The sequence below is a fragment of the Gavia stellata genome, chromosome 4, assembly GCF_030936135.1.
Source record: "Gavia stellata isolate bGavSte3 chromosome 4, bGavSte3.hap2, whole genome shotgun sequence".
NCBI lineage: Eukaryota > Metazoa > Chordata > Aves > Gaviiformes > Gaviidae > Gavia > Gavia stellata.
In genome coordinates this window covers 62,879,550-62,893,706 of record NC_082597.1, presented here as the reverse complement: position 1 = coordinate 62,893,706, position 14,157 = coordinate 62,879,550, and the positions used below count along the sequence as shown (strand labels likewise).

At 36.6% G+C, this 14,157-nt stretch overlaps 1 protein-coding gene across 2 annotated transcripts in view; it reads left to right on the top strand.

Moving 5' to 3' along the window:
• Window positions 1-14,157, top strand: part of PARPBP (PARP1 binding protein) — a 52,237-nt gene that overhangs the window by 21,899 nt on the left and 16,181 nt on the right. For both annotated transcript variants that reach the window (XM_009818759.2, XM_059816204.1), the window contains one exon: window positions 8,294-8,477. In XM_009818759.2, coding sequence (XP_009817061.1) covers window positions 8,294-8,477 — 184 coding nt within the window. The remainder of the gene's footprint in view (window positions 1-8,293; window positions 8,478-14,157) is intronic.

The following is a 14,157-nucleotide window of genomic DNA, read 5'->3' as shown; positions in this document are numbered from 1 at the left end:
CTAATGTGCTTTAACATAAATGTGTAGGTAAAGCAGATAATTTACTTCAAAATTAACTTCATAATGGAAGTACTGATATACTTTAATCTGTCTTCATTTAAACTTAATGTCGAGAATGTTTTAAAATATATTTAAAAGTAAATAATTTTTAAAAATAAAATTAATTGTGGTTTAAATTCTATTTGCAAGAATATAGAAGACTTTGGTTGACAAAGCTGATCTTTTGAGGGGAAGTCTGAGTTAAGACATCACAGTTGAAGTGTGGTATCTTAAGTGCTCCAATTGTACAATACTGCATTTAATTGAATTGTAATTTTTGTAATTTGCTGTCCCTTTCCTTAACTTCCTAATTTAGGCTGGTGCTGGAGAATATAGTGACCATTATATCTTAGATATTGAATTTCAAGTCTAGTCCCTTAATTAAAAAGAAAACATGGAGGCTGTGGTTCTATGGCACTTTTATATCAATGCTGGATTGAAAAATCTTACGCTTATGCCATCATACAAATATCAAACTACTAGTTCATCTGTTTCCATGGCCTCCCTTTAATCCAGATTTGAGAAGCAGTCTGGCAGCTCCTTGCCCATAATTTCAATCTTAATAATTTTCAGTAAATTGCAGGAAAGTGATTATGTCTAGGGGGAACTATTAATTTTAATATGTTAAGGAACGTGTGTATGAGGCTTTGTGGGACATGGTTTAATGGGCATGGTGGTGTTAGTTGATGGTTGGACTTGATGATCTTACAGCTCTTTTCCAACCTTAGTGATTCTGTGATTCTGTAATGGTGGAACAATGGAACTGTAGCAGGGAACGTGCATAGCTGCTCATCAAGAATCTTACTCTGAGAAGAATACTTGTTAGCTTTATAGTGGCTTTGTCACTGGACTTGAGGAGCATTGCTTGGTATGGAGAATATCCAAAATTAATCTTGGTGAAAGCAGACACTGACAGAACACCAACTTTGTTTTTTGCAGTAAGTCCTTGTGAAGGTACCAGATCTTTTATATGGTGGCATTTCCCGAGGCAGAGTCAGTCTGGTTTCTTCCACCAAGCTAAAAGATAGAAATTTTTGGCAATACAGCAAAAGTGGCAGCAGCAACGTGGAAAAACACTTAGCAACAAGATTTTTTTTTTTGCTGTGCTTTTATTGTGGATCTAATAAACTGTAAAACTCTGAAGGGCCTAAGGTAGGGTCTTCACCTAATATTTAGTTCTGTATGGTTTAAAAAATTAGAGTAATAATGCATATGTCCATTGCTTGAGGTGGAATTTTTGAGTACTGTGAGTGTTTTTGATGTAGTTACTTTTTTCTTTTACAGATATTTTTAAAATCTAGATAATTTAGCTGATATAATTTTATTGTTGAAATTTTGAAATCTATATTTACGTGAGCTACTAATTTTTTAAAATTTATGCATATAACATAATTAGAAAAAACATTGGGTTTGCTTTAAAGGCACAGTTACGGCTCTGTTAAGAGTATTTGTATTTTGTATTGTTTCTTAAATAAATTTTGTCCTGCTCTTCTGCCCAGGTAGATGAACCCCTAGTTGATATCCTGCTTCTTTGCATTTGAGAATAGAGTTAGATTGCTACTCTCTTCATAGTTCTAAATTCAAAAGTTGGATAACTGTTCAGTTCTTATCAAGTTCTAAAACAGCTTCTTAAATCCATAACAAAAACTAAGTCTGTGATGCCCTGCCACCCCATGATCACTTGGTGTTTGTAATCTGTTTCAAGACACTTGTTCCCACTATCTAAGTTAGATTGCTATATATTTGTCATCTGTTTTTTACCTCTGGAAAAGCTGAAATGAATGAATAAAAATGTTGACCTTAGTATAATAGAATTCTGATAGATTCTTTTCTGTTCTTGGAATAGGCTTCAGGAGCCTGTTCTGCTTTTTATCAGGTTTTGAATGTTGTCCATATCTTCAACTTTTTTTCTTCTGTGTGCTACTTTAGTCTTTTTCACAAAAGATATATTGCCAGAAAACAAAAGTGCTTCTGCATCATATTAGCTTTGCACACTAAGGCCTCAGTTCTGTAAGAAGAGCTCTTGCTGATGTCATCTAGATTTTAGGTAAGCAGAGGAGCTTTTTTATGTGATAATCTCAGTAGAAACAAAACAGACAAGGTATGCAATTAGTGTCTTATAAATTAGTTACCTCAACATAAGAAAAGACGGTTTGATAAGGAAAATGACATAGAAATAGATAGGACTGGGACGCAGATGATGTAAGGCAAAAGGGTTCAAGTGGGCACAAGACCTGAGAATATTTTTAGTAGAAGCAACCAGTGACAGAAGATACAATTTATACAATGCCTAGTTAACAGGTAGAGTTTTACATTGTACTATTTTTTTAAACTCCCTTTAGAAGCACTCATGCAAATAAGGCATTTTTAGCATGCGATTCATTTTATCTTCATGTAGACATCTGTTTTTCTCTGGCTACAAGACAGGTGAGATGAATCCCACCTGAACTGTCTACTCTTTCAGTGCTGGTTCATGCTGAAGATGCTGAAGCCATTCCTTCTGTCAGTTGATCTAAAATGTTTGGGAACTTGTTAATTTTTTAAAAAAATAATAAAATGTTAACTGAACATTGTCTGTAAAACTAAACACTTACAGGCTTCCAGTGAAGTCTTAGTCCAGTTGCCTGAGATGCATGCATTAACATAGTCTTTATTTGTGCGATCACATGCTTTCCGCTCACCCACCCACCCAGCAGTCCTGGCTTTTGTGGATAGGAAATAAGAAAGCTTGTTAGCAGGCACCCTGACTGGAAAGGGATGAGGTCTCTCCCGTTCTCAATTGCATTAGGCAAATGGCATTGCTTTGTTTAGTATATAAAGTTCATTCTTGAATTCAGTTAGGTTCCTTGCTCCTCTTTCAGAATTAAGAACTAAAATTCTTAACTTTTGCTGCTGTAAAAGTATCTGAAGACATATAACTTTGCCCATGTAATTTCATATTCAAAATAAACCTTTGCTGCCTTTCTAGCTGTTATGAACTGCAAAGTGGATAACAGTTTTCAGCCTTATTCTGTTCATATTAACATTTTTTTCCTAGTACAATGCCAGATATTTTAAAGTTCATTTGAGGTCAACTGATCTTTTACATAGTATAAACCTATAAAAGAGTAATACCAGAGCAATCTGGCATAGAGCCTCTTTTTGTAAAAAAACAAACAAACAAAACTCAAAAAACCCACCCAAAAAACCCACAAGCAAACCCCAAAAAAACCCAAGTTGCATTTTTACCACATTTTCCTTTTATCTTCATGCTTTTAGTTAATCTTTTTAAACCTCATTAACAATGAAGTCCTACTAGTGGATCTGAAGTTGCTTAGGTAGCTTATTTGATTGCTTTAAATAGAACAATAGAAATATTATATTTATTGTTGAATTAATTTATAGTTTCATCTGCAAGATGGTTATTTCTTCAGTTTTTTGATCCAGTGAATTGTCTTTTCTGGGAAAAGGATGATACTCTCTTTACCGCAGAAAGGACTCTAAACATGGACGGAGACCTAGCCATCTCCATTTGTGCTGTAGATGGCATATATGAAGAGATAAAAGAATGACTCTCCTACTGAGACTGGCTTGACCGTACTTTTTGAAACTGCTAGACATGGTTAGTTAGGGCTTTCTGTAGTAAGCTTTTAAATATTTATGAAATAGCACAAATGAGGTGGATTCAACATTTTATATTCAAGACTAATAACACAAACCTCACAACATAACTTGTTTTGTTATATCATATCCTGGTGTAAAATGGCATAAGCTATGGCAGTGTTTCAGTATTAATCCACACACACATTAGATCAGCATTTTATGTCTTGGCCTGTTTATATAAATTCTAGTTGAAGTATGAATAAACTTTTCCTTTTCCTTGCTCCAGTTAGTACTGTGTATATCTGATGGGGGACTGGAACTCTTTCTTGGAAAAGAAGAAGGATTATGGGGAGAAAAAGAGATTAAATGAACTTTACTTCTAATAGCAAATATCCTTAGTTGGCATTGGGTAGTAGAGGCAAAAAAATAAACATAGAGAATGTTTTTATCACAGGTTTTTTTCTCAGTGAAAAGCTACAAGGTAAGAGTTGCATACAGAGCATAGCATTTAAATTAAGGCCATGATTATCTTAATGAACTGATACCCACTGCTATATGTATAATAATACTTTTTCTTCCAGCATACATACGTGTATATGTATGTAAAATGTGTGGAAATTATAATGATGTAGATAAGCTCAAGATACCTGTAGACAGAAAGGACTGAACCTGGCTTTCAAAGACAACTTCAGTCAATCCCTTCACCTGCTTGTTTGTCTTGGAGTTCCAGTATATATGGAATAGATACTACTCATTTAATACAATCCTTTTCTCATTTGAGGGTATTATTTTGGAAAGTGTTAGTTTAGGGCTGAGGGAAATAAAGCAGTTTGGCAAGAAGCATCAGGAGACTTGGCTACAGTTCCTATATGCATCTCTGAGACAGAACTTTTCTTCAGTAGTGCTCTCTTCTTACCTCTTGACAACTTGCACTGGATGTTTTTTTCTTCCCCCTTGAACTTTTCATTCTCTTGTGGTTAGACTGAATTGTGGGTTTTGGAGCAGAGGTACACCAGCATCTTTCCCCCCCCCCCCCCCTTTTTTTTTTTTTTTAAACTATCCTTTCTAAGATCTGCATGGTTCTTGACCCATGTGCAGAGAGACTTCACATAGTGACTTTTTTTTTGGCTAAATGCATACATTGTGCTTGAATTTCTGCAAAGCACAAGTTTTTTCTGTTTAATCAAGCCTGCAAATCTAATGTGAATTGAATAATCTTTAATCTGTAGAATTTGACAGAGTATTTCCACACAACTCTCAGCTTTTTGACCTGGAAAAAAGCCAAAAAACAGTTTCAAGTTAACTTCAGGTCTTGTTCAGCCAGAATAAGCCAAAACAGCAAGCTCTCTGGCCTGTTCCCTCTATGTGTTTTAACAGGAAACAATATAAATGAATTAGTTTGCTTCTGTCTCAATTCCTGTTCTTACCTAATTCTGCCCACTTATTTTATATTTGATATGAATGTAGACATGCAGAGTTTTGTTTGATGGAGGTTCTTCCAATTAGAATTCTAAAATTCATCTTTAGAATTTAATGGGTACAAAATATCACCTTTCTTCCAATTTGTAAGGTATCCTTTTAGGGTAAGTAGGCAGGAGCATGGTGGAAGCCAGTAAGCATAGAGGAAGTTGAAAAATAAGTCATCATCTCACTCTTGGCTATGTCACCTGGAGTAATAAAGCCATTGCCATTTCTTTGGGGTTTTTTGGCAGAGCTGTGATTTGCAGTATCATAGAGGTATCTAAAAATTCTACAGTAAGTGCCAATAGTAGCTCAAGAGGTATGGGTGTGTGAATAAACATGGAGTTGTTTTGTACAGTCCATGGTATGGTTAAATCAAAACTGTTGGTCAAATCTATTGGTGTCTGAGCTAGATAGACTGATGTTAAGTTATGCTCAACATGCTGCATTTCTGCTTTGATTTGGACTATAAACCTAACTCTTAGAAAAAAAAAAGTAAAACTTCAATAATCTGCTGTTAAAGGCAAGATTTGACAGGCTACCCTTTTTTAGGGTTGGCCATCCTATCCAATTATTAGATGTTACAGGAAAGTGGCTGGTGTTTCTTAAAGTCTGGAAAAAGAAATTGTAGTTTAATTGGAAAGGGGAGACGGATTATTGCAATTGATCATGAAGCAGATTGACTGCAAAGAAAAAATCTTAGAGCAGGAGTTCAGAATGAACAGAATTGCTTTTGCTGCTTTTGCCTGACATTATACTTAAGCTTTATAAAACTTTAAAAAAAAAATCTGACAGGAAATCAGCCTCATAACTGAACTTAGCATTGCAAGCATATCTAGCTTCATTGGAAATTTTTTGTCGAAAATGTGGTGACTGGGAAGCTGAGGGGGTTTTTGCTTGTTTTCATTTAATTTTTTAAGTCATTACTGTCACCACAGAGAATCTACGTTACTTTAAGGAAATGAAATGTGATTATACAACTTCAAAAGAAGGGTCCGCAAGCACAGGATCTTGTCTCCAACACTGGCAATAAATACATGTCTTGTAAGAACAGAGAAAATATTTATGATACTTCTCCTGAGTGCTGTCTCGATCTCTAATTTCAGTTCAGGGTATTTTCTGAACAGAGTTCTACCTGTTTTTACTGGGCGTCAGTTTTTTTAAAGAATGGGTCTTTTGTGCCTCTTGTTACAATTTTGTTTCTTCCTTTATTCTTACATGTGTTATAAGCTGGTATTCAAAGGTGAAAATAACTCTGTATGTGAAAAAGTAAAATGGGAGGGAATCAATTAAAAAAAAACCCCTATAATTTGGAGCTAAAAATAAAATAAAGGCTATCATCTTCTGAAAAGGTTGAGGAAAATGAGCAGAAAGAGACAAAGACAAAATGTCACAGGGAAATAATGAAGTCCTTATATGTACATGATGTTAAACAGAAGATAAATGATTGCTTGGTGGGGTGAGGGGAATCTTGATTATAATCAACTTTGTTGGTCTGGATGATGGGCTCATGTTCTGAGAAGACTGGAGAATTAATGATTGTTTCCAAACACATGCAACTTCAAAATCTTTTGGTAAGAGATGCATTATGATGTAGGAGAGCTGAGTGGTCCTTGCAATGCTTTTTTTACTTGCCTGAACTCAAGCAATGGTAAAACATACAGTCTTTTACTTAATCTTTTGTGTAGGTACTGGACAAAATTATTAAGCTTTTAACTCAAGGGATTTATTCTGTTTTTCCCTAAATCTTCATTAAAGCAGTCAAGACACATCTGCTGTCTCAGTATAGTTTTTGATCATCTCTGAGATAAGATCTGTGATCCCCTAGCTAATTTACTTAACCTGGTTCATAGTCATAGTTCATCATGTGCTTCATGACGAGCATTTCCTACCTTCATACCTCCACATGGCTTTTGCACATACTCACCACACATTACACTTGCAAAATGAGCAATTTGCTCCTAACGCTTGGATTTTCCATTCATGTGATGGGACTATGCTCACTCTCATTATAAGCTTTAAGTTATTTTATTTTATTAATTTTGAGCAGCGTTGTTCAGGGCAGCACTTTCAACCCCTGAGTGGAAAGATGCACTTACAAATGGCCAGTGGAATTCTGGGAATTGTAACTGCTGCTTCTTATTCACCATGTCTGGGTAAATCAAGGCGCACTGTCACAAGAGCTTCAGTCCCTGTAGCCATTTTTTGGACACAAGATCTTTTGGGTTTTCTTGTGATTTTTCAAGGATTGATTATTTTTTCTTTTTTTACATAGTCAGGATAATGCAGTCTATCTGGCAGCCTGTTATATTTCCATTTTTATAGAATATGTGGATCTTGCAAGTCTGAGGGAGCAAGACATGGTGTAGTTATCTCAGTATTGCCTGTTGGAGCTTCATCTGTACAACTGTAACTGCTAATCACTCAAGAGTTTCACTGAGGAGAGATCTGGTAGTTCTAATCCAGAAGTGATCCCAAAAGTAGTATATCACACATGCAATGTGGCTGGTTCAAGGTACAGGACCACGAAATGAAATTAACAGTCTAAACATAGCTTAGGTGCACTCACAAATGCCTTCTTATCCTTCTATAAGAAGAGTTAAAATAAAGCCCCTATATCAATCAGATTGAATTATCTTTTTGATGCCAAACTGCATGGACATTTCATAATTAAACTAGTAAGTTCTTTTCTATAGGCATTTTTTCTAGTTGATGAAAAAAGAGATTAATAGTGCGTGCCTTTATGGCAAACAGTGATGTTCATCTAGTCTAATTACTATCTACTTAAATAAAACTGAAAGCAGATTGATATTTTGAAGCACTTTCATGAAGCACAAGACTCAAAAATATAATAGGCTGTTAAATTGGAATGCATGTTCCAGTGAAACATTTTGTTTACACTTAACAGCTTATGAGCAAAACGGTAAGTGTAGGTTTAAAGAAAGTACTTTTCTTTGAACTTTTATGGAGAAGTTAGTTTTGTGTTGCAGCTCATAGTATTACTAAATGCTGAATTCATTACGTTTCCTGATAATCTTTTTAGTAAATTATTATGTTGGACAATACTTCTACACTGCTGTTTGATTTAAAAGATCAAAGCTGTTCTCTGAAGAGTTTTGATTAACTATGAAGACTGGCTATGTTCAACACTAATAGGTATACTAAAGTGCTGCCAAGATTAATGTGGAGACGTCCCTGTGCCTATTTTCAGAATCGCAGGGGGGCGAATTCTGTCAACAGTGAAGATGCATTTGATAAAAGGCCGAAGCAATGGGGATCCTTTCTGTCAGGCAGTAGAGGAAGTTGTAGAAGACTTGGATTTGAAGATTAAAAATATTATCGATTCACAACATGAAGTCTTGACTGCTAATACTACTGGAGTCAGTCCAGCACGGGTAATGGGACTTCTTTTGTTCTTTTTGCTGTTTAGCTTTACAAGAAAGCAAATGTCTTTTGCCTGTTTTGTTTCTTTTTTTATTTTTAAAGGACTTTTTATATAAAAGTATTATCTTTTCCTAACAGTACAGAGAAGCATAATTTCCTCTACGTTGTGGTTTTAAACTTGTTGAAAGACTTATACTTGAGGACTACAGTGTGGATTTCAAAAAGCTGATTTAATTAAACTTCTTACCTCAAAATTGTAAATAAAATACTCTTCAAAACTTAATTTGTTCTGCAGTTGTTATAGAGGTAGATACTTATAACTGCCAGGTTTGCCACTAATTTCAAGGCAGTAGAGCTATAACTAATTTCCAAACAAAAAAACTCATGAAAGTGGAATTAAGATTTGAGAATATGTATCAGTAATTTTGATTAAAATACACAGGTTTTAATTAGCTCAGCATCAAGTATTTCTAAGGGTAAGCCATTCAAAATAAGGTTAAATATGAAAGATGTCCAAAACATGGTGAAATGTGGAGTGGGAGGGGAATAAAAATAAAACCTGAACAATCAATGTCTAAGTTTTTATCTTCTAATGTTTCAGGGTGGTAATAAAACTATTAATGATTTTAGTTTCATGGAAGGAATCGGGATATTTAAAGTTCTTTAAGTCAGGTGTGGAGAGCAGAATACAGGCTTTCTATTTGTGGTTTCTGTACTTTGAATCTACTCAGGTTTGTATTATGATCCTTTTTGGGATGAAAACATCAACCAGCTTTAATTATTTTAATTTACACTGTTGATATATAAAATATCTAATGTAATGTATTTTTATCTAGGAAACTTTTTAAAACTTACAGACACTTCAAATGTGTGTACATTGTTAGAATGCTTTGTTTGGTGAAATCACTGGAATTATCCAATGGTAACATTAAAATTTGTTAAAAATCTTATCAGACTTCCGATACGCTGTTTCTTTTCTATGAGAGCTAAAACCAGCCAGACCCTAGTGGCTACTTAAACTAGTTTAAAAGTTTTTCACTGAGCAGTTGGAGTATATATTTCATCCTCATTTTCCTGTTTTCCCTGAATCTTTCATCACTGTATTTCCCTGTTTCCCTTTCATATCCTTCTATTTCTTCCTCTTCCCTATCTAAAAAATTGATCACTGTTACCAGTTCTGTCTTTATTTAGCTACTTTTATTACTGGTAAAACTTTAAAAAATTTAGATCATTATAAGACAGGTAAAACTATTTTAATAAAACTTTGTTCTTCAGAGAAATTCCCTAAAATATTGTTTTTCTGAAATGGTTTGTGTTTCTTATTATTCTCCATAGGTCAAGTTGATAGTTTAATGACTCTAGAAATGTCTACCAGTACTCTTGTTGAGGCAGAAGATAGCAAAGATGGTTGTATCCTGATGTTAGGAAATGTGGTTAAATACTTAATCCCATTGAGAGCAGTGTGAAGTTAATATTTTTCTCAAAATGGGCACCTGAGGGCAGCTTATGAAATTATTTATATTATTGTGAGTCTCTGGTTCGATGTTGAAGTTTTTGCCAATTCTTGAGTTTAAGTTAATTGACTGCTGGAACATCTCTACTCGTGGATGGGCAGATTCTACTACAGTTCTTCTCAGTGAGGAAACTTGAGTACATACCAGAGGATGGCTTTAAGCTAATCCGTTTCACCATACTCACCACAGTATGGATGTAACTGAGAGCCATCAGAGATGACTGGTCTGGAGCACAAATCTTGTGAGGAGTGGCTGAGGGAACTGGGGTTGTTTAGCCTGGAGAAGAGGAGGCTGAGGGGAGACCTCATCGCTCTCTACAATTACCTGAAAGGGGGTTGCAGAGAGGTGGGTGTTGGTCTCTTCTCCCAAGTGACTAGCGACAGGACAAGAGGAAATGGCCTCAAGTTGTGCCAGGGGAGGTTCAGGCTGGATATTAGGAAAAATTTCTTTACTGAGAGAGTGGTGAGACATTGGAATAAGCTGCCCAGGGAGGTGGTGGAGTCACCATCACTGGAGGTGTTCAAGGAACATGTGGACGTGGCAGTGCGGGACAAGGTTTAGTGGGCATGGTGGTGTTGGGTTGATGGTTGGACTTGATGAGCTTACAGGTCTTTTCTAACCTTAGTGATTGTGTGATTCTGTGGATGTAACTGATGTGCTGCTTGGCTTGACAAATCTAGTGCTGTATTGGGTTTATGTGGCAAGTTTGTGGTAGCGGGGAGGGCTGCAGGGGTGGCTTCTGTGAAAAGATACGAGAAGCTGCCCCCATGTCGGACAGAGACAGTTCCAGCTGGCTCCAAGATGGACCCACTGCTGACCAAAGCTGAACGAATCAGTAATGGTGGGTAGCGCCTCTGTGATAACATTTAAGAAAGGGTAAAAAATGCTGCGCAACAGCAGTTGGGAGAGAGGAGTGAGAATATGTGAGAGAAACAACTCTGCAGACACCAACGTCAGTGAAGAAGGAGGGGGAGGAGGTTCCCCTGCAGCCCGTGGTGAAGACCACCATGGTGACGTAGGTTGTCTCTCTGTGGCCCGTGGAGATCCACAGTGGAGCAGATATCCACCCTTCAGCCTGTGGAGGACCCCACTCTGGAGCAGGTGGATGTGACCTGAAGAAAGGTGTGACCCTGTGGAGAGCCCATATTGGAGCAGGTTCCTGGCAGAAATTGTAGCCCATGGAAAGGAGCCCACGCAGAAGCAGGTTTTCTGGCAGGACCTGTGAGCTCATCAGGGGCCCATGCTGCAGCAGTTTGTTCCTGAAGGACTGAACCCTGTGCAAAGGAGGACCCATGCTGGAGCAGTTCTTGAACTACAGCCTGTAGGAAGGACCTGCACTGGAGAAGTTCATGAAGGACTATATCCCATGGGAGGCACCCCACACAGGAGCAGAGGAAGAGTGTGAGGAAGAAGGAGCAGCAGAGATGAAGCCTTAGGAAGTGACCGCAACCCTCATTCCCCACTGCCACTCAGGGGAAGGATGTATAAGAGTTGGAAGTGAAGTTGAGTCTGGGAAGAAGGGAGGGGTCCTACTCTGATTAATTGGTAATGAATTACATCAGTTTCCTGAAGTCAAGTCTGTTTTGCCCATGATGGTAACTGTAAGTGAACTCCCTGTCCTCACCTCAACCCCATGAGTTTTTCGTCATATTTTCTCTCCCTGTCCTGTTGAGGAGGGGGAGTGATAGAGCAGTTTGGTGGTCAACTAGCCAAGGTCAACCCACCACAGTCATTTGTGGTGCCCACTGTGGGGCCTGAGGAATTAAAGGTAAGGGCTGTAACTGGGAGAGATAATGGGCTAAATGTGGACTGAGCATTGCTAGAGAGCGGAGTAAGTGTAAGGAATTTTTGGTTTTGTAATTGTGGTGAAGGGACGAAGCGTGGAGCATGTGTAAATTGTCTTGAGTTTGTCAGTGTTGTGATGATGCTATTTTGATTTTGGTGTGGGGAGTTCGTTGATGGTAAATGAAGTTTGTGAAGATTGTGCGATGAATGTATATTTTAATGATAATTCTTAAATATATGATTCGGAGAGTCAAGGGGTGGAAAAAGGAGGTTAAACAAATGTTAAGAGACTGGTATCAAATTGCATATTTTAGTGGAGCTTTGTGTGGAAGAACATTTTACTAAGCATGTAGAGGGGTAGTTTACCTTCACTAACTAAAACTCAAAACAAACAAAACCAAAAAAACCCCATAAGTTTTCCAAATAAATTTGAGCTGTATAAAAAAATTAGAGCATCTGTATTGTTTCATTAAGATTCCAGGACAGCAAAGATTAATGCTCTGTGCTGAGTTTCACATATAGCTTGGGTTTTTTTATTGTTTTGTTTTTTACTTTATAAAGAAACCTCAAACCCTGATGCTATAATTTTTCAGAAAAAATGTTCTATATTCAGAATAAGGTCTGGTTTTGATAGGATGTTATGTTTTTTTCATACGTAAGAGATTGAATCATTTCTCTGAGTGCAAATTTAAAACATGATTTTAACTATAGAGCTGAAAATTATGCCTCCACTAGCTCCTGGGAAGGCTGCTCCCTCATAAAATGTACCTGAAAAGAGTTACTTTGTTAGAAAAATATTTGCTTTTCTCCTGGCAGTGACAGTTTTCTTCCATCATTGCTCAGTTTTCCTGCAAATACCTGTTTTATAAGAATCCAGAGCTCCAAGAAAAGCTACTATTTTATGCACAGGAAGCACTACTTTGTGTTAAAGCCTGCACAAGTGACTAATAGGAATTATGATTAATTTCTTCCTGAGAAAATTACTACTGTAAATGGAATCTGGCTGGTATTTCTGGAACTAAGCAGAATACGCTGGAGTAGCTAATGGTCACTCACTACCCTTGAAAGACTGATCAACTCTTTTCTTGAAAAAATAATTTGAATCATGATTTTAAGCTTACTAATGAATAAAATATTATGGCAGGGATTGTTGTCTTGCCTAAAGTTCTTATTGTGCCTTGGACATTAGGATCTTCATCCATGGTTAGTACACCAATTCACTGTTGTAGTACATGAGATTTCTGAAGGTCATCTTTTGTCAGTTAGGAGGTTATGTTATATTCTAAAGATTATTTTTTTTCCTTTGTGTATAATCAGTCAAGATGATGCCAAATTTGTACTTTTCTCATTAAGACAAATTTACCCTGGCACACATGACATTTTATAAAAATCTATGATGTGGTGATTTAATGACTGAGGAGGTTCAGAATAAATTCTGAGGAAATTAAATGGTACTGAAATAGGCCAATTCTGTAAAGCCAAGTAACAACCATTTCTTTAATTGCTATTTCTAGCTATTGATTATAACTTATAGCAACTGACTGACATGTGTTGCTATGGTTTCTTGAAAGCTACATACCCTAATTGATATAATCAAATAGAGAGAGAAATAGAATTTGATCTTTTCCAGACTGTTTAAAAGCAGTTAACTGATTAGATAAATGCAGTTCATTGCTTGTCCGGGCCTTCTGAACGAAGTCAGGCTATTCAATGTTTCTACGTATTGGTAAATAAGAAAGCCTATAGTTTTTAAAATCTACTACTGTGTACTGAGCACTAAATTTCCTTATATAACTTCTAGTACTTTTAAAGAAAAATATAGAAAACTTGCAATTCTTGCATTCCCATAGTGGCTATGGAGTTCTACATTTGTACTGCTGACTGTAGCACTGAGCACTTCCAGATGTGGATTATTTTATTTATTATTTTCTTTAAGGAATTCTTTATTCTTGTGGAGAATCATGAGGAGTTCATCCTGTTCCAAACAACAGGGGTTGTGCCAAGTACCTCTGTTGTCAAATCTTTCAACCAACTGCTTTAGCAGATTCAGTTAGAGGAGTTGGACTTTACCAGAATGTGTTTGTGTACCCCATAGCACTCAAATTTGTTGAGAAAATAAAATATGTTAGTTTCTGCATGGTTTCATCACAGATTTATATATTTATCTTATGACTTGCTCATCAGTGTATACCTCCAGCTGGCAGTGATCTAAACTGTACTAATTGCTTCGGATGAGGAAGAAACTTTCCCATGGGCAGGTTCCCCATAAATGCTTACTGTGAAAGGGAAGGAGGGCATTCTCATACCTTGTGCTAATAAGGGTTGCTTTTGGAAGTGAGCTATTGGTCTGGCTTGCTGACCTTTCCTGTTGTATGTTCCTTTTATTTACTTT